The sequence below is a fragment of the Aphelocoma coerulescens genome, chromosome 21 (assembly GCF_041296385.1).
Source record: "Aphelocoma coerulescens isolate FSJ_1873_10779 chromosome 21, UR_Acoe_1.0, whole genome shotgun sequence".
Lineage (NCBI taxonomy): Eukaryota > Metazoa > Chordata > Aves > Passeriformes > Corvidae > Aphelocoma > Aphelocoma coerulescens.
This window is the reverse complement of record NC_091034.1, coordinates 8,379,973-8,406,442: the sequence shown is the minus strand read 5'-3', so window position 1 is coordinate 8,406,442 and position 26,470 is coordinate 8,379,973. Positions and strand designations below refer to the sequence as shown.

Below are 26,470 nucleotides of genomic sequence, written 5' to 3'. Positions count from 1 at the left end.
TGGTCAGTTCGGGGTCGCGGCCGGGTCAGGACGGCGCCTTGGCTTCGCAGCCGCCAGTCCCGGCGACAGGAGCGGGACGGAACCGGCGCTCATCGCAGGGCAGCGCCAGGGAGAAGGCCCCTGCAGCCAAACCCGGTGGAATCCCCATCGTTTCTCGCCGTTCCCGTACAGGGGCAAACACAGCCGGCACTTGTGCCCCCACCCATCGCCCCCAGCCCCGGGGCGGGGCCGCTCGCAGGTCCCTGCAGGTACCGGGAGGATGATGGAGAAGCTGCTCCGCTGCAGCAACGTGGATTCTACCAGTGTCACATCCGTGCAAGCACTGCAAGTCACTAAATCCTTCAAAATACACCTGTATGTACAGAATTATTAGTGGGCTGTTGCCAGTCATTTAATTAAAATACATCCTCCTTTAAGAACTGTTGATTTGATCAGCTTATCCCACCTGCCCCCTAATTTACATTACAAAATAAAAACATAAATTAAAGACCATACAACCATACATAAACACTCTCAGTCATGATTTCACAAAGAAAAAAAAACCCTTAAGTGCCAAATGAACACAAAAGTACAGTGTGCATATAACAGGACCACTCACACTAAGGTGAAAACTTATCCGGTTTTATTTTTTAAAGAAAAATATTCCTCTTTAAACACAAAGCAAGAACTAAAAAACTCAGAGGAACAGCTTCTCCTTCCTTGGAGCACGTTTAACTAAACTGTACAGTGATAGAGCTCCCCAAAGAAGTACACACACATAACATACAGTCTTTCACAGGAAATAAGGTTTAGGACTTGAAATTGTCCTCCTCACCCTCTCTAGATACCCATTCAATCCAAAAATACTCTGTACCTTACTCCCACCCCAGAACACAGTGATGATAATTTCTGGATGCAACATATATTAAAAAAAAAAAAAAAGTATTGGCCAAATTGGCCCATTCTAGCCTTTTAACAAATGTCTGTGAGAGAGGTTAAGACCATCGTTATTTCCAGGAATGGTGCTTGGAAGAAAAACCAGCAGCATCCACAGGCAACACAAGCCCTTCAGTCCAGCTGCCCTGTTACAAGGAACCCAGCCAGTTCAGCAGTGTTTTACAGACGTTCCCAGCACCCAGGAAGAGGGAGTGGGAATCAAATATTCACAGGCCAAATATGTTGCTTGAACAAATAGCCTAAAATTCAGTGAATCTGGCCTACATATGCCAGCAATGAGGTTTTTTTTTCCCCCAGTGACCAATTTAATGTCTAAGATTTTATGTAAAAAGATATGATAAACTTCAGAAACCAGCAACTTGTTCTACCCATTCCCTCTATCCCACCAAATAGATATGTGCATAATATTTGTCACATCTGCCAAACTCCCCAGACTGCAGAACTGGAACCAGACTCCAAAATACAAATTCTTTCTAATTCAGAACAGCAAAATCATCTAAAGTATCTGCAAGGTCTCAGAACATGCCGAACAAGCCCATATCCAAAGAAAAGTACCTGGACATTTTCAATGGAAAGTAGGAAATGGAAAAGGTCTGGAAATAAAGCTAATCATTAATTGTTGGTATCGTTAAGTCATGTTCAAATCTTTATCAGGCCATTTTGTAAAGATCTTTTCCGCTCCAACAGTTTTTACAGTAGGAAAAGTATTAGAAAAATAAAATCTCCCCCCTGAACGACACTGTATGAACATCAACATCATCAGTCACAGAGATTTTTACAGGGGGACCAGATAAACTTCTGTTTCCTCCAAACCAGCTTTGTACAGAAAAGAGCAGCAAGATAGACACAGTATCTATGAGCTAGATTAAGGCCAACGATATAAAGACAAACATGGGCTCAGATCTTCTGAAATGAAGAAACCTTCCAAATGTTCTTATACATCTGCACACACACACACACACACACACACACACACACACACACACACACTCGTGTATTCCTCAAGCAAAGGCTTCACAACCGTGAGAGCACCACGGGAGAGAGTTCTAGCACCAGAATGAAAAACTTCCCTCTTCAGTAATAAAATCCAAAGTCTCTCTATTGCTTTGGACAAGGTCACCAAACTCCCTTCCAAGAACAGTTTCGGTGAGCAGCCGCAGAGGTGCAGTGACAGGTTACAGCGTTCCTGCTCTGGAATGGGGGTGGGAAGAGGTGTGAGGAGATGCTGCAGCTCCTGGGTTGCTGGAGAGGAGGAGAAGGGTGGTATTGCAATCTGGTCGAGACCGGGATCCAGGTGAGGGCAGTGGTAAAACTCAGCGCAGGCTGGGAGGTGAAAGTGAGAGATTTGCATACACGAAGTCACAGTGTACATCTGCTGGGTGACAGCAAAGACAAGCAAAGCCACGGTATTTTCTGGCAGCTTGTCTCTGTATAGGAGGCCTCTTAAGTAGGACAAGGATCCGTGAATGGGATGTCACACACTGCACCAGAACATCGTGAAACCCAGCGAGCAGAGGTTTAACGAGAAGCTTGGCAGTCGCTCTGCCATCATCCTGCCCGTACACATGCTCGAGTGAGCGTGCAAAGTCTATAAAAGGGACAAAAATCTCTTTACAACAAGGTTATGGGTCCAGTTTGGCTACAAGGAACAATTCATGCAAGTTACAATAGAATTAATCATCAATCTGCAGCACATCATTGTGCTCTCCTGGCTCTAGGCCTTTGTCCAGGAGGTGCTGGCTGTGCAGCCTTCAGCAGCTCTCTGAGGAGGCCAAGAGAGATGCAGAGTCAGGAGTGACCTTTCCTCAGCCCCTCAGATCAGCACGTGTGGGTGCAGGTCTGGGCTCCCCTGCGAGGCACAGCAGGGACAGTCTCACCCACAGGGAGGGTGGGAGCAGCAGCTGGAAGTGGGAAGCTAAAACTATGCAGGGAGAGTTGGAAAACACAAAGAGACAACTGGTTTTTCAGTGCTTGAACCAGCAGCAGAAAAGCCCCATTTAAGCTGTCACATGCCTGCTGATTAGAGTCTGGCTATGGCTCCCCTGATCTACCAAGTGAGGCTGTGGAAGGAACTCGATTAAAGCATGCAAGAAAAGAAATGAAGTGAAAGGAAAGGGTGATCATCACTTCGAGGTGTGACTCTCAGGTTCAGAGCAGAGAATGGTCAGCAGCAGATAGACTTGGTTCTGTGCACATGCAAGAGCACAAGAGAGGGAACAGCAGCAAACTGAAAGGGAGGGAAAGACACAGTAAGCACCAATTTAGGATGCAAACTCAGGACAGTGGGGTGGGGGAGTGAAATTTGAGGTAAAGGAGCCCAAAGGAAGACACAACAGAAAAACTCTTAATAGATCAGAGTCCCACTTCAGGAAATACACAGCTAATACCAGTCAACTCTCTTCTCACCAGGTATTCTTGACACACTGGTGAATCTTCTCTCTGCACTTGGTTTTTAGGAACCAAAACATCAAGATCAGGATTTCTCTTTTTTTTTTCCTAAGATGCACTAAATGATTTTGAGTGTTCAGCACAATACTCTAAATGGGCCCTGAATTCTAAGCAATGCTGAAGACTCACCCAAAAGCAGAAATACCCAAATTACGAGCTGCTTTTGAAAATCTACTACTTCCTTTGGGCTAGAAAAGAAGAATCTATCCAGAAGGCTGAATTGTCCAGAAGCAGGTTTAGCATTTCTCACTGAGAGCCACCTGGGCATTTTAAGGGCAAGTAAGAAGTATCTTAAACAGTTACTTAGCAAACCCCAACATCAGACTGAGGTGCCAGGTTTCTGGACAGATGTATGCAATCAGACAGCTCCTCACCTACCTCTAACAGAACAGATTTGTGCGATTTACAGCAAGAACAAGCTCTGCCACTCACTGCTTCAGTGAAAACTCCAGCAGAGCTGTGAGCTGAAGCCCTTTGCCTATGGTGCAAATCACACCGACATCCTTTCTTTTTACCCACTTCAGAGTAACAGAATTAATGCCTCCTGGGCAAAGCAAAGCAAAGCAAAGCGAAGCATGGGCTTCCTGGTTCTGATGCAGCCAGCACAGGGTGTCTGTCTAGGGACACACAGAGCTGGCTGGACACAGGGACACACAGCGGGGCTGAGAACCAGCATGGCCAGAATGGAACTGGTAAAAGCGGCCTCAGGGCCAGGTGGAAGCATGAGGACATCTAAGATGCAAGAACATGACAGAGCAGCCAAGGTCACCCATGTGCTTAGGCAAGCTTAAGGCAACTAAAGAAAGTTCACTGACAATTTAGAGGAGAGTGCCAAAGAGCAGAGAGAAGAGGACCACTGAGCAGAGGCTGGGGATGCTGTCACAGTAGCCACAGCCCAGCACCAGCTACTAAGCCATCCCTCCTCTACAGCTCATTTGTTCTAATTCTCCTCATTTTACCAGCACCATCAGCACAAGGTCAATATGTCAGAAAGAAGAGCTGAGGGTAGGTTCCTAAAAACACAGCTCACACATTTTCAGGCTTGTGTCTCAGGTCAGCTCTTTTGAAAGAAAGTGTGTGGGCCAATGGACTGGCCTCCTGCTTTGAACTGGAGCTGGGAATTCTGCCTGCCATCTCTAGGGACAATCCTGGGATATGTTCTACCTGGAAGTGACAGCAGCAGCTGCCCAGGTTCCTTTTCATGACAGTTGAGTGTACAGTAGTTTTTTAGAAAACAGCATGCAGCGGTGGCACGGCCATTAGACATGAAACCATGGTTGAATTCTTCTTGTCTCCTCAGGACCAGGTGGAACCAGAGGAAAGGGAGTGTTGGCACAAATCAGCGCAGGCTCCTGTAGACATAGGCTGATGTGAAGACAGCATTGAGAGTCAGGCTCACGGCGAGCAGGCCCCGGAGAGCAGAGACACCAAAGCGACCTTGAAGAGGAGAACACAGAGGAAAAAAAGGGAATAGTACAAAGAGATATTAAAGAACTGGTAAATAAAAATGAGCATATGTTGTACTATTTCTCTCTGCCCAGTGTTTTCAGCACAAGCAGAAATTGCTGAAGCACTTCTCCTGTCAGGAAAGGCTCCACTGCTCTCTTTTGGCTCTATCTTCGTCTCATCTCATGCTCTTGACACCTGCATCCCCACCCCTCTTCTTCTGTCTTGGTTTAGCCCTTTGTCAGTGTTCTTCAGATAGTCCAAAGAACAGGAACAGCTTTGTTAAGATCTTAGAATAGCAAGAAGGTCCATTTTGCAACTACTTATTTATTTGATTTCCAGGAAAGATCTGTTACACTTGCAGAAATGCTCACACATGCATGAAGCACTCACATGACTTGCACTCACCTCTCCATCCTGCCAAATCTTCCCCTTTGGTAGTTGTGTCTACCACACAGGTAGATGAGTGTGATGACTGATCCTCCTTTTTGATGGAATTATCACTGCAAATACTCCCCCCTTCCATAGCAGATCTCATATCTGCAAGGAGAAAAAGATAAGAAAATTCACCACCTGGGTTTCTCCTGAAGGTTTCCCGTCTATTGTGGCCTAGATGTTGCAGGGCTGTGCTTGCAAACCAACTCCTTCCCACAAATGCCCTGCCAGGAGTGCAGCACCGGCAGCGTACCAGGCACTCCCCGCTCCACGAGGTTCTTCCTGGGAAAGCTGGGCAGCTCGGGGGCAAAGATGTTGCTGTCGGAGTGGGTGTGCTCCTCGGAGCCGCTCGGGGTGAGCAGGGCCTCGTTCTGCGACGGGAACAGCAGCAGCTTCTGTCCCTTGAGGTTGAGGCGGGCGGGGCTGATGAGGGGCCGGCGGAAGCGCAGGGACCCCGAGCTGGAGGTGACGGAGCCGGCGACCGACGGCGCCGGGGACGGGATGCGGGAGGGGACCCCGCTGCCGGACAGCAGGGAGAAGGGCTCTGCAGCGGAAACACCACCAGACAAAACCACCCGGTTACCATCCCTGTACAACAGGCACAGTGCTCTGTGACACTTCTACAAGAAAAAGGAGTGGGAGTTGCACATGTCCACCAATACATCTTGTACTAAAATTCCTTCTTTCTTTGAGTCCCTGTCAGAGACTGAAATGTTATCGTTTATGACTTAAACATTTTCTTAAAGGACTTTTAAAACTGTATTACAAAAGCTGCAAAGAAGACTACCCCACCCTGAATGGGGCCCTGAGTGAGGCCTTACACCGCTCGCTGATGAAGATAAGATAAAGTAACAGCTCAGGGCTGGGGACATGCACTGAGCACAGGCTTAACACCTCCAAGATGAGGAGCACAGCCCCAGGGCTATCAGCTGCCCGGGCTCGAACAGACCCTCCACCAAAGGGTGAGGGGAGGAGAGGCTTTGGGTGTGTGTTGGAAGTGCCTCTGATCAGAAGCTTATCCACAGCAAAAGGGGGTGACACGGCCCATCACAGGGCCCCCCTCAAAGGGGTCCCCAGACCCTGCACCAGAGCCCCAGAGATAATGCCACAGACCCTCAGTGTTGCAAGGGACAGTGTCGAGCCAGCCCCTGTAAGAGAGGCACGTGGGCGTTCCCACCTGGCCCAAAGCGTGCATTAACCCACGGAATTCTGCACCCTTCGGCGTGTGGCAGCATGGAGTGGGATGGCCACGGTGCCCACGGGGGACCCTCACCACCAGCAGGGCGGATGGAGGGGAGCAACGAGATGTCCTTGGGACCCTCAGATGGGTGATGTGCTTCCACCCACCCCTGTCACCTCTCCCTGTTCCCCCACCCCCCACGCACCCTTCTTTTTTTCATTTTTCTCTCTTCCTTTTCTCTTCCCTTCTCTTTGCCTCTTTTACTATTAAATAAAATACATCCATTTTTTGGCATCAACATCTAACCTCGTTTGATTTTAATCTCGTTTCTGGGAATATTTTGAACCTTCTAAGTTCTTTCCAGTTTATGCACAGAGACTTAACTTGCTTTGCTTTTCTGGGTTTAAACCAGATCGCAACAGTCCCCTCACAGTAAAACATGGAGAAATTCCACATGTACTTTGCACTAGGATGCAGGAGGTTTGCACCGGCCCAGGCTGTGACTGCCTTGGCAGCAGCACAGACAGCCCAGGGACCCATCTGGGCCAGAAGGGCAACAGACAGGTCACGGAGGACACGGGAGCAGAAGGGCAGAGCAGCCAGGGCAGCCAAATTACCAACTGTTGGACTCTGCTGGGAAAGCTACAAAAAAGCTGCCCTAGGAACAGCTGAAGTCTCCTATCCAAGCAGGCTCAACTCAGCTCTAATCAGCAAAGGGCTCCTTGTTTTGTCTCACTGATGTCCCTGTGAGCTCTCCCAGGGAGAACATCCAACACACACAGCACCTGATTTTAATGCAAATCCACTCTTAGCTGGGACTCTCCCTGCAGCATTTCTAACGGCGAAATGGACATTTTCACTGGAATGCGAGCAGGGAGGAAGGAATTCAACCAGACCATGTGTTTCAACCCACTCAGTGCAAATCCTGCAAAGACAGTTGCTCTGGAAGGCCTAGAGCAGTACCTGATGTGGGGGATTCCTTGGACTGGGATGACTGTGAGGCCGGTCGGCTTCCACTGAACAAGTAGCCAGAATCTAAAGGCAAAAATGAAACAATTTGAACCCAGCTGGCTCAGCTACTGCCAAACCCCAAACTCCTACTGTTGGATACTCCTCTGTGCCACAGGAGCAGCCAGCCCTGAACAGGACTGTAACGTGTGGACCCCTCCCAGCCCATTTCCTTCTGAAGCACTGCACCATTCCAGTGCCATTCCCACTGGGACAGGCCCCTGCACACTCACCTGCCCTGGCCAGGGAGGGGATGGTGCCCAGCGAGAGCGCTCTGTTGAGACGGCCGGGAAGGGAGGAGGAGGAAGTTCTGCGTGGGGACCTGAAGAGCTGCTGGTTTGTCAGGTGCAGGATACTGGGTGGTGTTGGGACAAACAGAGATGTAGCAGGTGAAGGGAAGGCTGTGCCAGGGCTGCTGGGAAAGACAGTAATGGAGTCCCCAGAGAGGTACCTGCAAAGGACACGCATGACAGACACTTAGCAACGAGAAATCCCAGCAACTGCCTCGCCTGTTGTGCTTGCAGGAACACTCATTTTGTTACCAGGTTTGGACTAACTTTTCAGGGCAGGAGTGCTGAAGAGTTTATGAGAATGTTCCTACACCTTGGCAAAAGAATTGCTCAACCGTACTTAAATTATTGTGCACCAACCTGTCCGACAATACAGGGTGGAAAAAAGGGTGGAACAGTTTAGGAACTCCAGTGCAAATACCTTGGATGAGAAAATTACCCAGAGAATGCTTTATGAAGTCCAGCTGTTGAAAATACAGGAATTTTGTATTATTTTTAACAACTGAATGAAAATACATGGAAGAAAATCTATAATATGAACCAGAATCTCTGAATGATCTCCTGTAAGATTTTTTAGTTAGAAACAGGTAATAGAATTGTCAAATAAAGCATGATGAAGAACTGAGTATGAAATGCTTGTTTTTAAATGGAGATATCTGACTTTGCAGATACAGTATTTGGAGGCTTAATCTCACTTCTGATGGAAACAGAGACAGATGAGAGCAGCGATATGGTTACATGGCTTTTCTTCCATCAGAGAAAAGCCAGGAGTAAATCAGAGCATGAAGAAAATCTCAGCCTTGCACTGTGGGGTGATTTATGCACGTGTCATTCTCTCCTGGAGATTAAAGAGGTGGTGCAGCAATATTATGCCGTGCTAACTCTAGAGTTAAGATTACAATTTAAAGCATCTTATAAACTACTTATCTGCTAGTAGGAGGCAGCCATCACCAATCCTGACCAGCTTAATGAGGCTGAACACGTGAGCCAAGCAGGGTCCTGGTGCAGGACATGCCTCTAACAGCAGCCAGGGATGTGCTGGTCTTGCAGCCCCAGGGGCCCAACCTCTCCAGGTTCCAGAGGACCTGCAAAGGGCATCCTGCTCTGCATCCACGGGGATTCCTTTAGTGACCCCACACACATCTGCCCCACCACACACACAGATGGATGTGCCAGCTCACCTTTGTAAGAGGAAATGAACGGGAAAGGGAATTAGAAGTGCAGCTCAGGACTGATATGAATCATAGGACAAAGAGTGATACCTACCCCTCACTGTGGCAGGGCTGTGGAGGGCCAAATCAGAGCAGCACCTGTGAGCAACAAGGCTCTTTTGTCCTAACTTTGCACCTTCTGTGTCTTTGGGCTAAAGGATCCAACTTTACACAGCTCCTTGCAGCAGCAGAAAACAGCTTAACGGGTTTATTGGCTTTTGGAAGTCTTTCATTTAAAGGGCTGGATGGTATTACACTCATTTATCACTCATAACCACAATCCTGGGATTGTAACTGTTTTGGATAAGGCTTCCAATGGCTCTGCTGCTCAACAGCCCCACTTCTCAATCTCACCAAGTTAGTGCAGCCAGATCCTCAGGGCAGCGAAGAATCATTTGTCTTGCACCATCCAGAAAAGGAATTTTTCTCATTAGCAAAGAGGAGCTGAAGAATTTTATGTATAGCTTTTTAATGCCTTAGGACTGAATGCTGACCAAAGTATGTCTTAAATATTGATCTGTTCTGAACAAATTCCTCCTAAGTGTGCAAAACCCTGTTCCTGTTGTCTGCACTCTTTAGTGTTTGCCACTGCCATGGCAAGAGGGCTCGATGCTGCTAAAAGCTCTCATGGGAAAGTGCTTCATGCCTGAGAATGGGCAGCTGAACTAAAACTTCTTCCAGAAGCAGATGAAAAAAAGGAGATTAAGAGGATCATAAGGCAGGAAGCAACCACATCACAGCCCTGGGATGGAGCACTGCAGCTGTGTCTTGGCTTCAAGCCATTTATCACATGGTAATAGTGGCTCTGACAACAGTAAAAAAAGTAACAAAAAAAAAGAAGGAAAAAAAAAAGGCTCTGGAGTCAGATAGCTTGTGGAAATAGTCAAGGCCTGGAAGCCGTTTATTTCAGAACTTGATATTGTGAACATCAAAAATTGGGTATCTTAATTAGTGTTTACAATGATCACAATGTTACTAGACAGTTTGGGCACAACTCTGCTACACAGATACTTTAAAAATAAATAGAAGGTTAAAGTAGAGTATTACACGGTTTGGGACTGTACACGGTCCTGAAGAAACACCTCCTGCCAGGAGAGCCTCCCCTCCTCTGTCCCAACAGCTCCCTGTTATCCACAGACACCAGCATACGTGTGTGCCTCTGTAATGCACATTCTACCAGAGATGCTGCATCATCCCTGGGACAGAGGGAGACATGGGAGAGCACGGGGCAGGCCAGGCTGCAGAGGGACCCACTCCTCTATGAGATAATTCAGCCCATGAAGTAAGAAGGTAAGATGCAGTCACAGGCAGGCAGCTTGAGGGATGTGCCCAGGTTCGTCTGATCTGCCCAGGGCAGTCAGGGGCAATGTGTCAGTCAGGGGGTGAAATGTTTCCTCTGGCCTTAATGTCTCCTCAGAACTGAGCTGGGGGCTACCCATGGACAGCAGCCCCTCTCCCCAGGCAGTGGGTGCAGAGCAGGTCCCTGTCACCCCAGGAACAGGGTTACTGACTGGGGAGCAGCACACTGTGTGCCCTGACACTGCTCTGCCCTGCTGCACCTCCTCACTCAGGGCCACAGCCTGTGCCTCCAGCCAAATTCACAGAACCAGGGGTAAAGAGCAATACAGGAATAAAAAACAGGCACAAGGACAAGGGAGAATAATGCTAAAATGGGCACAGGTCTCAGACACATTAATATTTTGATATGTGACTTAGAAAGCTAGAAACTTCAGCTGCCAAGAGTAAGAATTCTTGTCTCCTGCCTGGTGTCCTGCTTTGGACATAAAAGGAGGGTTGAATTAGAGCTGCCATGTCCTGCACTAACATCTTCTGGAGTACAGATGTTCGGCATCAATTGTGCCTTTCCCCCTAGCCAGTGGCACAAAGTGGGGAGGTGTGTGTGTATATGCACATCCTTTGTCTACACAAATCCAGACTTGCTGGCATGCCAAAAATGTTCAGGGAACCTCTTCCTGCCTGTGCACTCAAGAGCTTTGGTCCCAAACAAGGCTTTACAGGGGATGACTTCAGGACTGAGTACTGTCCCTTTCACTGGAGAGCACCTGCCATGGCTCAAAGAGCCAAGTGTACCTGCAGGTGACAGCACACCTGGAAGGAACTGGCAGGTTCTATGTGACAGCACACAATTTCAAAAGCATCTCTGAAAACCAAAGCGAAGCCATATAGCACAGCCCCCATCAGCTTTCATGAGTGCAGTCAGTCTGGAGCAATTATCTGGCTGTTAATTATATTAATTTTTATAAGAGCATAAATACTTTGTCCACATTACATCAATACATACTTCCCATAGTATCTAAGCATGATTATTAGCTTCACATAATTTCAGCGCACTTGATAAATATCCATAAAGTCAAAATAAAAAGCCACTACACCGTTTTTATAGCCCCACATGTTCTCACCCTTTGACACACCCAGGCTCACTAGGACATGCAAAGCATGGATGTAGGAAAGGAGGAGTTAAGAGAAAGGAAAGAACTGGATATAAATAGAGTGTATTTAGAATGGTAAAGGGCCACAAAGGCATCAGTTTGCATGCACAGATGTCACTGAGGGCCTCAGGAAGAAGAGAAGCAGCAGCAGCAGCAGAGATGCTGACTTGGTTGCTACCTCTGGGTTCTCCCTCACCCCCCTGTGGAGTTGCTCAGAAATTTTAGCTCCTCTTGTGCCCTGCCACACTCAGTGGGGGCACAGGAAGGACAAAAGCACTGGCCTGGCAGACACATGGGCAGTGCTGTCCCGTGCTGCAGCCATGGTTCCACCAAAGCAAAGCAACACAGTGTTGTCCTAGATCTTGTCCAGGGAAAGGCACTTAATGAACCCACACTGGCCCCTCTATAGATCTGGTTCTGCTGGGCAGGGTACAAGATTTTGAGTTGGCAGATCAGCCACAGCCACTGAGGGCCAGAGTCAGGCACTTGGGGATGGAGCAGATTTGATTTCAAGTGACACACAAACCCACTAACAATCCCTCAGCACCTCAGCTCTATTCTGCTGTACCATCCCCTGGTCCAGACACATGGTCCATGTGAAAAAGCAGCACCTCAAATTAGGGGCTTTAGGGCTAAAACCCACTAATATTGTTAAGATGTTTGCATGCTCTGGCCTGCATGGCTGAGAGAATCCTCAGGCAGCAAAACTGCATCTGGAGACCACAGGTTACCACGTGTTCCTCTGTGGCCTGGAGTAAGAGCCCAGCTCAGGGAGAACAAGAAGCTCAAAGCACTGACTGAGTGGTTCTGGATGATTTTGTGTCAGCTAGGGTTGTTAGTTACCAAGCCTTTGTCAGCTCTTATCCCACCCAGCAGAAGGAAATGTGTGGCACAAAATAGCACCTCAGCTGCACAGGACAGGAGCACTGTGCACCAAAACACACATTTTCTCCTGCTGGACTCGCTGTGGGACAAGCAATCATGCAGTTAGATGATGTACCTAAGATATCTACACCTCGATGACACAGATGGTATCTAACTGCTGAGTGAAAAATGCAAAGCACCTTCCATACAGAACCTATGGCACGCCAGTGTCTAGAGCAGCCTATTTGGCTTTGAAATCAGGTGTGGCAAGAACAGTCTCAGTAAAGGCAGCAGTGGTTTGACTATTTTTTTTTCCACAGTCAACGGTAGAATACTGCTAATTTATGACTCATCTGCAGGGCTCATTGTCTGAGACACAGCTGGTACAGATTGAATGCTACACTTTATAAATCAGAACACCTCTGGACAAAACCCACCCTTCTCCTCCTTTCTTCCCTTACCCCAAAAGATCCATCATCCTCCACCATCAGCAACAGCATGTGAGGCAAGCAGAAAGAGAGGAGACTGTCAGCATCAGAGTCTCTAAAACACCAAAAATTCAATTGCTGCAAGTTTGGTTTTGAGGCTCTGAGGTTTTTGTTGTTTTTAGAAGCAGCAGCACAGACATGCTGAGGCATGAGAAGTGGGGGAAATAAGCTGACACCTGAGCAAAAACAAAAGCTTCTTTGGCATTAAAATTGAACCCCACTTCAATATGTATTGTGTTATTTTGTTTCACCTTTGAAATTTTCCCAATTACAAGCACAAAAGTTCTTCAATTGCAAGTTGTGAACAAAGCACCACAGACATCAGTTGTACAGCTTGGCCGTAAAACAAAGTAGGTTTCTGATGTTCAGACATATAAATCAGTGCAACTGGTAAATATACTTCATTTATACTAATCTGCATAAAGCGAAGACAAACTGATTTCTTGCTTGTATGTCACTGGCAGTTAACATATTTCCCAGATTAAAGGACTTTAAACTCAGTATAGATTTGCACTTGCTGTGCGAACAGAGCTAAAATATTCCTCAACAGGATTATACAGGCTTCACAGTGTAAATCCTCTCCTTCCCACAGTTCTACCAACTGCTTGCTCCCAATATTTAGTGTGCATCCTCCCCATCCCATCCCAGCACTGCACAGGGAAAAAGACAAGAGAATAAGAGAAAAGAACAGGCATGGTAAACAAATATAACATTTAAGAGCAAAACATCACAAAAGGTGCCTGACTCCAGGGAGCTCGAAGATGAGCCAAGTTTAAATTGAAAGAAAAAACCAAAGTGCTCCTAAAAAGAGGGGAGGAAAACAGCTACTGAGAGGAGATAGGAGGCAATATGAAACAGGACACAGTGAAGCTTAACACAGCCTTGACTTTCAGCTCCTGAAAATAAAACATCTGAAGAGGCTGCCAGCCATCTTTAGAAGCTGCCACTGAGAGTTTCCTTACTACTGGGCAAGAAACTTTGGACAGATTCATTTCATTCTTATTAATAAAAGGATATTGCTGACAGAAATCAGGCATGACATTACCACCAGCTGCTCACACCCCTCGTTTCAGCCTTCTCAAAATATCCTTCAAACATGAGACTCCTCCCATCACTTGGACACATCTCACAGGAGAACAGCAAGAGGAACTTTCAATCCAAATTGTACAGGTAAGTGCAGAAGACAATCACAGCTAAACAGAAACATCAGTCTTTTCTTACATGTACTTTATGAGGAAAATTTGGAAATCCTGAAGCAGGAAGAAGGAAGGAATTAAAAAAAGAGTCTGGATGCCTTATTTCACTTAATGGCCATAATAGCTCAAGGTTTCCTGTGCCTGTGGGCTGGAAGACGAATGTTTTGGGTCAGCATTGACAAGTGATGGGAGCATGGAAGATGGAACCAGACTTTGCAGGTGCTGGATTCCTTTTGTGGGTAAGTAAGTAAACAACCCTCAGCATCATTCACAAGCACCAGAATGGAGCCAGGTTCTGTTAGCTTGGAGGTGGATATTGCAGTTCTCTGAAGGCACCAGAAAAAGGTTCCAAAGGAGAGCCCAGGTGGGCAGCAGGTCTGTGTGGCCATTCCCTTGCCAAGTTACAGGCACACAGCCAGGAGCTGCACTTTCCCATGACTCAGCCTGGCTTATTGGTAATGAATTTCAGAGCTTTTGGCAGTGCTACCTTTGTGCTTTCACAATGAACACCGGCTCGAGAAACAGTGAGTACAAACAGCTAGGAGACAGTTTTTGTTTCCTTTGAAAAAGCTCCTCTAATTTCACCAGCATCTGCAGCACCCAGTAGTGTCTGCATTTCTCAGCAGGAGTTGCAGATACTTCACAGTGAGAGCTCCATTCTGATTATTAATAGTTTATACACTGGAAGATCACGACACCCAATTATCTTGTATCAGACTATTAGGGTGGTGAGGTCCACTGTGCTATTCTGAACAGAAGAAAATAGCAGACATTCTTTAAAAGTGCTATTTCCTCTTGAAAGACCAAAATCCATGAGAAGCTCAGTGGAGTGCCTTTCAAACAACTGTGCAGGATAATCAGACTGCTTATCCTAAGAGGCCCCAACAAGTTAATCCTAAAAAACCCAAACAGCTGGAAGTTCCTTTCTCCCCACACAGTAATACCCAGCCACTCCAGCTTTCAGCAGAGGACTGCCAGGCACTCAACTCCAGGTCACAATTTCCAGACACCTTTTTTCAGCAGTATTAGCACAATGCCAGACTACAAAAAGAAGCCCTGCAAGGAACCCAAAAAATACATCTGTGTTGCCATGCAGTCCCCCAGCAGAGCTCCCACCCCTTCCTACAGCACACCCTTCCCATTTGTGTTCTCAGCAATAAACACTGACTGAGTAGTGATGTACAATGAAAGCTGAGCAGATATCACAGCATAAGGTTGTCAGTCCCATATTTTTTCTCTTTCTAATGCTATAGGAGTGGAGGAACAAATGCATTTTTATCCACTTGTGCTTATACACACATGTCACTCGGGGAGCAGGTGGGTGAAAAACCCAAAGAAAGCTGGCACTGAAAGCAACAACCACTGGTAAATCTGAAAATTTAACCTCAAACAGCTGAATACTTTCAGGTATTAAGACACCCTGAGCTACATGACTTTTTAAAGCACCTTTTTGAATAAATTAATGAAGTTCCAGTCAAAAGCACTTAAGGACACTTCTCCATTTAAAACAGGAGCCAGGAGAAGGGCAGAGCGAGAGAGGATGCAGGTAAGTGATGCTACACAGTGGAAGGCAAGAAGAACCAGGTTATGGGCTCTGTGTGGTCCCCTCCTCACGTGCCTGGGCACCACAGCACGCGTTAATGAGGACTCCAAATCCAGAGGCAAGTTCCCATCAGTTCCAAATTAAAATGAACAGCACCATTAGGAAAGTGAAGGTGGCCTGGGGCCCATGGTGGATCAGGGCAGAGGGTTCCTCTGTGAGTGGCTAAGGATGGAGAGGCAGTGAGAAGAACCAGGAGGACAGGAGGAGCCAGAATCTCTCTTTGGCTGGAGGAGCAGAAGGGGGAGGAGGCTGCATTTATGGAGCAGTTTGTGAGGCAGCTGCTGGAAGAACTGACTTTGGGGAAGCTGGATATTTGTGCTGCTGACGTAGAATGCAGGAGGAAGGGAGAATGGAGGCAGCACGAGTAGCTTCCATAGCTAGCAGTGGAAATGCTCCGAGCAGCTAGCACAGTGGTAAGCAAGGATGGGGAAAAAATTATATATATATGTATCTACACACACATATATATACATTTGTGTAGATAGATATATATATATAAAAAAAGGAAGACTAGATCTTCACTGCTTATCTAATCTTAAAAAAGAGAAACAGAGGAAGGGAAAATAACAAGAGGAGAGAGAAGCACCAGTCACAAAGAGTTCACAAGGCTTTTTTCCTCCTTCCCCCAGCGTCACTGCTCTGGCTCTGACCTTCGGGGCCGGAATCTCCGCTGGCCCGTTGACTTCCGCGTGGCCACGGCTGCGGTGAAGCCCACCAGGCAGCACAGGGACGTGGTGCCAAACTTGGCCGTGTCCAGCCAGCTGGGCGTGTCCACCTTCAGGTACCTCTCGGCCAAATGCAGACTCATCACTACGAACCACAGGACTGAGGCAAACGCATCGATTCGCCGGAGCCTGCGATGGGAAAAGAAACCAAACAAGGGTTTCAACATCACTGAACCAGCGGGGTCCTGAGGAAAGAGAGGAAAGGTGGAGAGGGTAGCCAGACTGAGCAGGTTCTGTACTGCCTCTGACTACAGCACATCATGTGCAGCCCTGCCTGCTGCTGGGCAAGTGTCTGAGTAGATCAGTTCCACTTTCTACCAGAGCTGCACAGGCAATTTTTCATTCACAGTAATTCAAGCTTAAATTGAATCAATCAAGGCATGCAGTACTACATGTGCCATTCTGGAAAATGTTTACCCCTGGATCACCAAGGCAACACAGGACTAGACAGCTCCCAGTAGAGCAGTTTGAAGTGAGACAGAAGCTGAGCACACCCACCTGATGCGCCCGGCCAGGAACATGGCCAGCAGGCAGGTGAAGAGCCCCAGCACGGCCACTGCCATCTGGTGATTCTTGCCGTAGGCCCACGCCGCGCTCAGGTTCTCCACCAGGCGCTCCGGGAGCAGGCGCAGCAGCTCCCGCCAGCCCCTCACCGAGCCCTCGCTGCCCCCGCCTGCACGGGGGCTCGTGCCAGTCCTGTTGCGCACGGGGCCAGAGGGGACAGCAGCAGGGACGGCTGTGCTGAGGGAGAAGGGGTCGCCTGACCCGTACAAGGCCATCAGAACCAGGAACGTACAGCTGAGGAAGGCCAGGAACCGCAGAAGTATCACCTGAGCTGGTGTGGTGATGGAAGTGGAAGAGGAGGATGAACACAAATTCTGCAGAGACAGAAACACCTTGTCAGAAGCTGAATGAACTGCAGCAAGGTTTTGAAACGGTGCTGTAGGAAACACTTCCAGACTGTATGGTTTACTGGACTGTTCTGCTCAAGTCCTTCTAAGTCTCTGTACTGGGATTATGACACCACATGGGATTATTGTAGACTAGCAAGGGAGAAACAGCAGAGATATGAGCAGAAACCACGGTCAGGCAGGGCAGTGAAACAACGAGAAGGTCATAATTCAATTCCCATTGTCCTTTTTTTATTTCTTCCCCTTGTACTCTGTAATTTCCTGCACTGCACTCATAAACTGGCTTCCCTACCTCCCCTTCTCTGCCTGTCCCATTATTTTCCTTCCACTCTGTTATTACATTAGACTTACCTTCTGGCAACTGCACGGAATGACACCAGCAAGGGGAAAACCTCAAACTAAGGAGCATCTGTGGCAACACTCCTGTGCTCTTCTAAACTGCTGCCACACACCCAAGCTCCCAGGGCTAGAGAGCCCCAGGGCTGCTGCTCCCCTTAGGCTGCTGCCTGCCCATAAAACCAGCTGCAGACCCAGGTGCAGCAGTACAAAGCTCTCTGTCCCTGCCCCTGAACTCCCTCAGGTGTCCCCACGTACCTGGCTGTAGCTCTTGTCCGTCTCCCGGCGCCTGAAGTGGTGGCTGAGCAGCAGCGCCCGCAGCTGCCGGTTCTGGTGTTTGATGTAATACTCCACAGCAGCCTGGCACGGGCGGCACAGCTTGTAGGTCTGCTCCAGGTGGTGCTTGTACACCTCAATCTCCTCATCGTACTTGCCCTGGTGAGAGAACAGGAGGGGGAAAGTAGGTGAGAAGTGCAGGTCCCTCACCAGTTGTCATGTTTGTTATCAACAGGTGGACAAAGCATGACTCCAGTCTCACATGGACAGCTCCCTGAAACCAGACCTGGGCAGCGACCAAGCTGCAGGCCAGGCATACAACCAGCTTCACACAGAGCTGACCCAGCCCCATGTCCCAGAAGGGATGGCAAAAAAGAGCCCTGGAGAAGGCAGCTGTGGCCCAGTATCAGCACACTGAATTTCTGTGCCAGATTTTGCTGTCTTTTTTGAGATCTTATGAACTCCACATAGGTGACACAAGTAACTAGAATTACTCTTCCTCTCCTCAAATGAAGGGACACAAAATACCTGTTGCTCCTTCATTCCAGGCTCATCCCTCCCTGGAACAGCCAGCCCTGCTGTGCAAGGCCCCTGCTGTCACACTGACACCCTTATCCAAGCACACTTGTGGATAACACAGTCCCAGGTTTCTCAGCTGGCAGAGGCACTGCAGTTCACTGAATGCCAAAAAAGGGGCCAAAGGCTGGCAGTACTTGAGCAACTGGATAGGTCTGGCAAAAAGCAGGGACTAGAAATAAAGCTGAGAAAGGGCATCAGACAAAGATATTTTCATTTATCATGATCAAATTTCAATCTGTTCTCTGGAAGTCATTCTTATTAAATTCATTACAATTACACAAAGCAGACTGGATTAGGCAAACCAGAGGATGGACACATCACACTACAGCTCAGTGTAACCCCAAGGCTTGACCATGGTTGAAGGCTAAGGAGTGCAGCACTAAATTCTCTGCATGAAACTGTAGGGAGCCATAAAACTGTGAAGGAGAAACCCCACTATCCCATCCTCCATGTATATCAAGTAATGGGAAGGCCAAGAAGTTGCTCAGCAGGAAATCCTGTTGCTGTAACTGCAAAATCCCTTTGCCCTCCTAGGCACAGGTGCCAAACCAGGGAAATGATGTGGCTGCAGAGGATTCCTCTCCTACTTCACTAGTAAATGCAGAGCAGAACAGCCAGGGCCTCAGGAGAACAAAATCTATTAAGGCTTCTATAGTGGGCTGTTGTGCCTCTCAGATCCCATAAACTCAGCCATGGGAAGTACCAGAGTTGTAAGACGATCTCAGAAATGTTTTGGGCTCGAGCTTCAATTTCCAGTGTTCATCTAGAACAGGGGAACATTCCAGCTTTGAAGTAGAATTAGGTAAATTTGCAACACTAATCAGTGAACTTCTCTGCACTGGAGTGCCACACAGTGCTTCTGAAGACTGTTGGAGCATCATTCCACAGCACACTGAGAAACTGCTCTCTCTCCTGCTTACTGGGCTGCAGCATGGAATGAACAGAGCAGGAATAGCAGATACACGGATGGGAATGCCTTGGACAAACATTCTCCAGTGACTGGCAGCCCCTAACAAACACTTACCTCCTCCCTTGGTGAGAATGAAGCCAGCTGTTTGATTTTCATGGTTTGATGGTTGTTGCATTTCTTGCAGAGCAGAATTTGGCTGCTCACCCACTGCTGCGGTTTGGCGGGGTCACAGAAAGTCGGACTGCCCGACACAACGTGGTTAAGGTGTTCCATGTACTGGGCAGGGATGGGCTTGTTGTAGTCTCCATTCTGACAAAAAGCAGGAGGGAAAGCAAACATTCCATCATAAAATCAAAGCTAGGTTGACTGTAAGATTCCCTAAGCTCTGTCAGCAGCTCTACATTTCATTAGCATTCACCTACGTAACAAAATAAATAAGTAAAAAAAGAGACAAAATGCTTCAAATCTTCCACCCATCTCCAGTGTCCTCCACACCTATCACAAGTAGCTGGTGGTGCTGGATTTCAGCTAAAGACAGACCTTGCTATTTAACGGAATACAAAACCACAGAAGAATTGTTCCATATAGTAAAAAGAATATTCTTAAGAGATATGTCAAGGCCACTTTTGCCCTTTAAAGCAAGAGAGGAACATTTGTCTTGGTCTCTCTAGTCAGCACACCCCAGTGCAGTGGATTCTTTCTCCAAGTTCAGGTGCAGAGCTCACGGGTGCTCAGTGCAGAGCTGCCAGCTGTCCAACCGCTGGACATTCAGCTGCCCTGCCCCTGTAGCACCCTAACTGAGGAGCAGGGCTCCCAGGGCATGCACATCCCCCAGCTGCTGGTCCCTGTACCTCCTGGAAGCCGTTGTACTGCTCGCAGTTGGGGCAGTCCCAGCAGTTGCGGTTCCCGTACGGCACCACCGTGTCCTGATTGCAGAACCAGCAGTTCACCGACACGTGCGTGGGCTTCTTCCTGTCGGGAGAGGAAACGTCTCAGGCAGGAGCACTGAGCTCAGCTGATGGAGAGGAAAGCAATGGCTTTCAAACAGGGAAATGCAGGAAAACAATCAATCTTCCCATTCCATGTGCGTAGTGATACGACTCGGAGTAGTCACTTTAGCAATGAAAAGACGGAATGTTAAAGTGGAAATAAATTCTGCCTGACAATCATACCTCTGTTCTAGTACCACGGACATGCCAGAACTTTAATAATAACCTTGTGAATTACCCATTTCACTGCTTTTCAGGGGCATATTTGGGGGTACAAGTCCTCTCCATAATCAGCAGTGTTATTCTATGAGAAGGTGCAGTAGAATTGATGCTTAATATGCAGGATTCCAGGAGAAGAAAGTCAGGATCCACAAGAGCTGCCTGTGACAGTGCTCAGAAACCCAGGAAACGGGCTCATGGTTACAGTTCTATCTGCCCTGTTTGGTAGAAAATTTTTCAAGGACATGGGCATATCAAATTATCCTCAGGTTCCAGCACTGTGAACAGCTGTTTCTTCACAACTTTAAGTACTAAAGGAACTGAGGAATCAACATTTCTTCCCCTGCTTTTATGCACTAGAACTGAAGGGATAAAGACTAATGACCTTGATCCGTGAGCCCCTTGTTTTCTAAAGCAATCCTGTTAAAACAACAGCCAGTACAGACAAACAGCTGTGACGTGGCCCCACCACAACAGGTTGTGACAGATGTTTGAGCAAAGAACTTCAGTGGCCCAAACCCCTGAGCCCGTCTGCTAGAGAAGCTCTGCATTTGTCTCGACACTCAGTGCAATCCCCAAGAGGAGCTTCCTGGCAGGTCAAGGCACCACAGCCCAGCTGTCTGGGTTTATCAGAACCAGTCCCAGTCACACTTCCAAGGGAGGGCAGCTGCTCAGGACTCGCTACAGCAGCTATGCAGACAGATGGAGCCAGCTGCCACCAGCCCAGCTCCACGAGGGAATTAATAATCTGTGTGGCTCCACTGCAGCAGCAGAGAGGGCGACGGAGCAGGGGAGCTCACCAAGGGCCTGGGGAGCAACTAACAGTAGCCAAAGTGCTCCCAGTTGAGAGCAACTTTTCCCAGCAGTGGGAAATGTTCTCTGCTGCTGAAACATCTGAATGCTGCAGAAGTGTTGCCTGGCACCCTGCAACCAAGCAGCCAGGTGGGTCTTCTCTCTCAGCCATCACCTCTCTAGATGGATCTCTACAACTGACATTTTTTCCCATTCCCATAGACCATGCCTTGAAACTCAGTTCATAAAATATCAAACCCTCAAGCAATGTCCGAGCCTCCTGTTTAGACAAACAATGAGGATATGCTTGAAATGAAGCACTGAAAAGCCAGAATGTGCAAAGGATTCCCTGCCAGATGCTGAAAGAAAATGGCTGGAGCTACTAGGATGACAGATTCTCATCTCAAAATAGATGCAAACACCCACACCCCTCTTAAAATGAATATTCCCTGCTCAACTTTCTTCACTGCCAAGGGGGCTCAACTGATCTGAGTTAAAAATACCACTGCTAAAACTAACAGGCAAAAAAAACCCCCAAACCAACCCAGAGTTTAAAGCAGACAAATCTAGGTTGACAGTCTGAGTTATCCACGAGCTACCGCTGTCCAAAAGCCAAGCACATGCCAAAGCAGCCATGTGAAGGGTGGACAACAACACCTGTTGTATTAGTTCAATCTCACTGTCACAGGTGTAAAAGCTGTGCAAATATAACATGTAGGGTTCAACCACCAGAACACAAACCTTGCTGCTCCTAGGGCACAGCCTGAACTCCACCCTCTGAGGGAGGTTATTGTCCCGGTCCCAGGTACTGCAGAACCTGCCACAACCCCTCCCTCTCGCCGTTGTGCACCATCCTCTGGCACCCACGGAAATAAGACACAGCACCCCTCAGCTTCTACCCACCCCCAGGCTCTAAATTCCATGACATGACAGAGGTAGAAGCACTAATTTCAAGGATAACAAGTGGAAAGCACCGGCAAAGAAATGAATAAAGCAGTCATGCTATAAAGCAAAAACCATCAATGCCAAACCCTACCTGAGAACTTGCTAATATCAAAGACCAAATCCTCAGTATACTCGCGACCTTTCCATCTTTTTCCAAACAGGATTTCCCTTCTCGCTCTTGAGGCTCGGGAAGTACTACCAAGGATTAAGTAGCAGCACTTCATTCTGACAATGTATACAAATGAAATGGCTAGATCTTGAATTATTTAAGATAAAAGGCAATAATACTTCCTTTTGTGAACCTATAATCTGTTGCCATAGAAATAGGTGCAAAAAAATCCCAAATTCCCAATCTGGTGCACGCAAAAAGAAGAACAAGGGGAGGAAAAGGTCGTTTAGGCAAGAACATGTAGGTAGGGTGCTAATTTTCTAGTTACTGGGCAGGACTGAAGAAAACAGAAAACAAGTTCTGTATTTGGAAAGACTCTCAAATACAGATTTAACTACTTTGGAGCTATATTTACCTTGACTGAATTCAGGCAACAGCTGAGGGCAGTGAGCTTTTGAAGTCAGATCCTGGTATGAGACTGACAACACAAACCTGAGCCTTTAGCGTGTGCTCAATCCCTTGCAAGATGAAAGGCAAATCACCCCTGAGGAGTTTATAATCTACCACTGTACTAATCTGAACCAGCTTCACTGGACAGAGAACCTCCCAGCAAACCAAAACCTCAGCAACAAGAAGTAATTGAGTTACCTGCAGCACAGAGAGATTCCATTCACAGCTGACTTGCTGTGCTAACTCCATGTGTAACCTGCACACCCAATCAAGCTCAGAAAATATTCCCGGGCTTGGACAAATTGTTTTCCAGGTAGAAAGTATTTGCTTAAGACAAAATTGAGGGGAAAATACCTGCAGTTAACTCAGTTATGAGATCAACACCTAAATGTCTGACATTGCTCAGATAATATGACAAAATGCTCCTTTGTGAGAAGCTACTGGATTCCTTTATTTTGCTCACAAAAATCAGGCTGCAGCTCTGCAGGTCCCATTGACAAACACTGGTTAGCAACTAGTTTGTGTCTGTCATGTAACATAAGGAGGAACTTAGGCTCCTTCCAACTCCCAGCACTCTTCATTACTCCTCACTTATACACACATTTAAGGTCATGCTGAAGTCCACGCTTCTAATGGATTGCCACAACAACAGTCTCCCTGATAAGTGCTGGTAATAATAAACTGGATTTATAAATATTTTTATTTACATCTATTCTCCACCCTCTTTACTACTAAGTGAGAAGATGAAGAGGTTTACTTTTCTACAGTCTTGAAAGAGACCACTGGTGGATGTGCAGTTCTTCACTGGGTTATCCTCATTCTCTGCCAAGGATTAGAAGAAAAACCCAATTTATTTAAAGCAGCAGTCTTCATTCTGGCACAACTGGATTACAAAGCAGTTATTCATATGTCTATGCCAGCAAATCTGAACAAAAAGTACATGGGGAAGAGGAGCTGTTTTGCACAGATCAGTTTTGATAAACCACATCTGGGGGCAGTTGGACAGACCAAGCCCCGGCCCGGCACTGTCGGCACAACTGGGTTAAGAGCTCAGCTCCCTGGCAAGGAAGCTCCTGGGTGGCAAACAGCTGCCAAACTCTAGGTTGTGCCCATGTCCATCACCTGTCAGTAAAGGGGTCTGTCAGTGCAGACCCAACACTAACCCCCATTTTCCAGTGCAAGAAAAACACATCACAGCTGCCTAGATTCCAGCAGGTGAACTATGATATGGATGCATTTGCTCAGAACTAGCACCTATAGACAAGATTTAGCCATCAGACCAAATTTCTAGTACAGTGTCGTAAGTTACAAAGCAGCTTGTCCTCTCCCAAGAGCCTGACTTAGTGATCTCTCAACCAGGAAAAAGGTGCCCAGTGGACCCAGGGAGGGACACAGACCCAGTGATAACCACCCCCAGGTTCTGTGCATATCTGGACATCAAATCTTTTATCTCCTTGATAAACAAAAAGCAAAGGCAGCATCATATCCATGTCTGACATCATGTCTGTGTCCCTTATTATGCTGTCCTTCTGATGGCTATGGAAGATTCATTTAACTAAGGCAGAACTAAGAAATGTGGAAGTATCAGGATAGTACTGAGAAATACAAACATGTAGCCTCAAAGAATTATCAAGGTCACCTGAAAGAATTTACCAGCAGTCTTCAAGGACTTGGGGAGAAATGCTTTCCATTCCAGAGACCTTTTAATGAACCTGAGCAAAACAAATCCAATCTCCTCCCTCAAAAGGCATGTTAGCCTCAACTGGGTCAAAGAAATCTTGCCTGCTTCAGTGGGATTGCTTTAGGCCACCTGGATTACTTGGCTACCCTAAATCTGTCATAGAAATGCTAAGTCTTATATATGGGCTAGTGTCCCATTGATCATTGATACGGTTAAATAAACAGCAGATGCTTTAGAGCAAACCTCAGGCATCATACTGAGGATGTAGGAATATGCTTCTCTTGCAAAGCATAAACTTGAAATGAACCTTAACACAGGGAGCCCTTGGGACTGGCTTGTCTCCAATAGAAGCACTTAACAGACGAGCAGACTGCAAAGTCTATTGCTATAAAGACTGAAATGCCTCATATTCCACACATCCCTGCATTCCTATCATGCTATGCTAGATTAGAATCTGTCAAATTAAGCTTTTCTCCTTTTACGAGACCTGAATCATGACATTTCTCCTGATGCTTTTCAAACCTGGTTTTCAATTGGTCAGAATTTGTTCTAAGACCAGGAACGTTCTGCGCAATTAAGAAATTAGTAACCAGAGAATTCTGGTCCTTAATCAATAATTTTGACTTGTATGGCATCTCTCCAAGTTCTAGCGCTGTGCTAACAGCGCTGTTATTTTACAGACCTGTTCCCCAGCAATCTTTCCTTCACCCCACATCAACCAGCTAAAGGAGCAGGATCTTCTCTCTCCCTGCCTCAAAGACGTCAGAAGACAAGCAGGGGAGACCCCGCTCGCCCAGAGGCGCGTCCCCCGGCGGAGTGCCCGGGCCGGAGGGCGGGCAGCGATGCCTGTACTCACCGCTCCCAGCGCAGCGCGTCCTGGATGCTCAGCCCGGCACACAAAAGCCATTCCCGGGGATACGGAAGAACGCACCCAGCCATTCTCCCACACACTCCTGCCGCCGACCACGCGGGGAGCCCTGCCCCGCACACCCGCTCCGGGGACGGGCACAGACCCTCCCGGGGCTCTCCAGGAGCGGCCCCGCTGCTCCCACCCCCGCGGGGCGGCCGGGCGGGCCCCGGGCCCCGCGTGGCGCCTTCCCGCCGCCGCGGGCCGCATCCCGCCATGGCCCTGCCTCCCTCCCTCCTTCCTTCCCTCCCTCCCTCCCAGCCTCCCTCCCCGCGCCCCTCCGGCCGTACCTCCGCGCGATGCGGTAGAGCAGCAGCCCCGCGGCCGCGGCGCAAGCGGTGACGCCCAGCCCGGCTCCGTCCATGCCGGTGCCGCCGCGCTGACCCGGCGGCGGCGGTGCCGCTTTGTAGGGGCGCGGCCGCCCCCCGTCCCGCCCCTCGGCCCGCGGGGGCGGCGCGTGACTCACGGAAAGGCCGGAGTCGTGCGGCGGGGCCGCCGTGAGTCAGCGCCGCAAAGGCCGAGATCGTGGCGGCGGGGGCGGCCCGGGGCCCCGGCGCTGCCCCGGCCGTGCGGGGGCGGGCAGGGGAGGTCGTGCCTGGCCCGCCGTGCCTGGCCCGGCGCCCGGCCCGCACAGCTCAGAACGGGGGGGCATTGCCTCTCCTAAATTTAGACGGCGGCGCTTTCTGTGTGACAACAGGGACAGGCCCCGCTGAAGGGCGGCCGCCGCAGCCGAGCACTGCACGGAATATCCCGAGCTGGAAGGGATATACAGGGGACACAGTCCAACCCCTGGCCCTGCACAGACACCCCAACAATCCCACCCTGGGCATCCCTGGCAGCGCTGTCCAAACGCTCCTGGAGCTCTGGCAGCCTCGGGGCCATGCCCATTCCCTGGGGAGCCTGGGCAGTGCCCAGCACCCTCTGGGGGAAGAACCTGATACCCCACCTAACCCTCCCCTGATATAAATTCATACCCTTCCCTTGGGTCTGTCACTGCCCACGGCGAGCAGAGATCAGTGTCTGCCCCTCTTCCCTGAGGAGGATGGTGCAGACTGGGACGAGCGTCCCTCCGTCTCTCCAGGCTGA

The 26,470-nt window shown here is 48.4% G+C and overlaps 1 protein-coding gene across 3 annotated transcripts; it reads right to left on the bottom strand.

Moving 5' to 3' along the window:
- Window positions 1-600: 600 nt before the first annotated feature.
- Window positions 601-25,799, bottom strand: TMEM201 (transmembrane protein 201). 3 transcript variants are annotated; one of them, XM_069034658.1, is made up of 11 exons: window positions 25,675-25,799; window positions 20,144-20,264; window positions 19,407-19,601; window positions 17,786-17,962; window positions 16,779-17,158; window positions 16,206-16,409; window positions 7,687-7,904; window positions 7,409-7,480; window positions 5,519-5,809; window positions 5,239-5,370; window positions 601-4,821 (listed from the first exon to the last, which is right to left on the bottom strand). In XM_069034658.1, exons 1-11 carry the CDS (start codon window positions 25,746-25,748, stop codon window positions 4,724-4,726), a joined length of 1,962 nt encoding a protein of 653 aa, XP_068890759.1. In that variant the 5' UTR covers window positions 25,749-25,799; the 3' UTR covers window positions 601-4,723. The 3 variants fall into 3 exon arrangements, with proteins under 3 accessions (XP_068890759.1, XP_068890760.1, XP_068890761.1); XM_069034659.1 differs by lacking the exons at window positions 601-4,821; window positions 5,239-5,370; window positions 5,519-5,809; window positions 7,409-7,480; window positions 7,687-7,904 and adding an exon at window positions 7,926-8,828; XM_069034660.1 differs by lacking the exons at window positions 601-4,821; window positions 5,239-5,370; window positions 5,519-5,809; window positions 7,409-7,480; window positions 7,687-7,904 and having other exon boundaries at window positions 9,835-16,409.
- Window positions 25,800-26,470: the final 671 nt, after the last annotated feature.

Excerpts from the sequence above, each read along its gene's own strand:
- TMEM201 (XM_069034658.1), bottom strand. The coding sequence starts at position 25,748 with ATGGACGGAGCCGGGCTGGGCGTCACCGCTTGCGCCGCGGCCGCGGGG. Across the intron at positions 19,602-20,143 it reads AGTACAACGGCTTCCAGGAG|AATGGAGACTACAACAAGCC; the intron begins GTACAGGGACCA and ends GCTTTTTGTCAG. Across the intron at positions 16,410-16,778 it reads TTCCTGGCCGGGCGCATCAG|GCTCCGGCGAATCGATGCGT; the intron begins GTGGGTGTGCTC and ends TTCCCATCGCAG.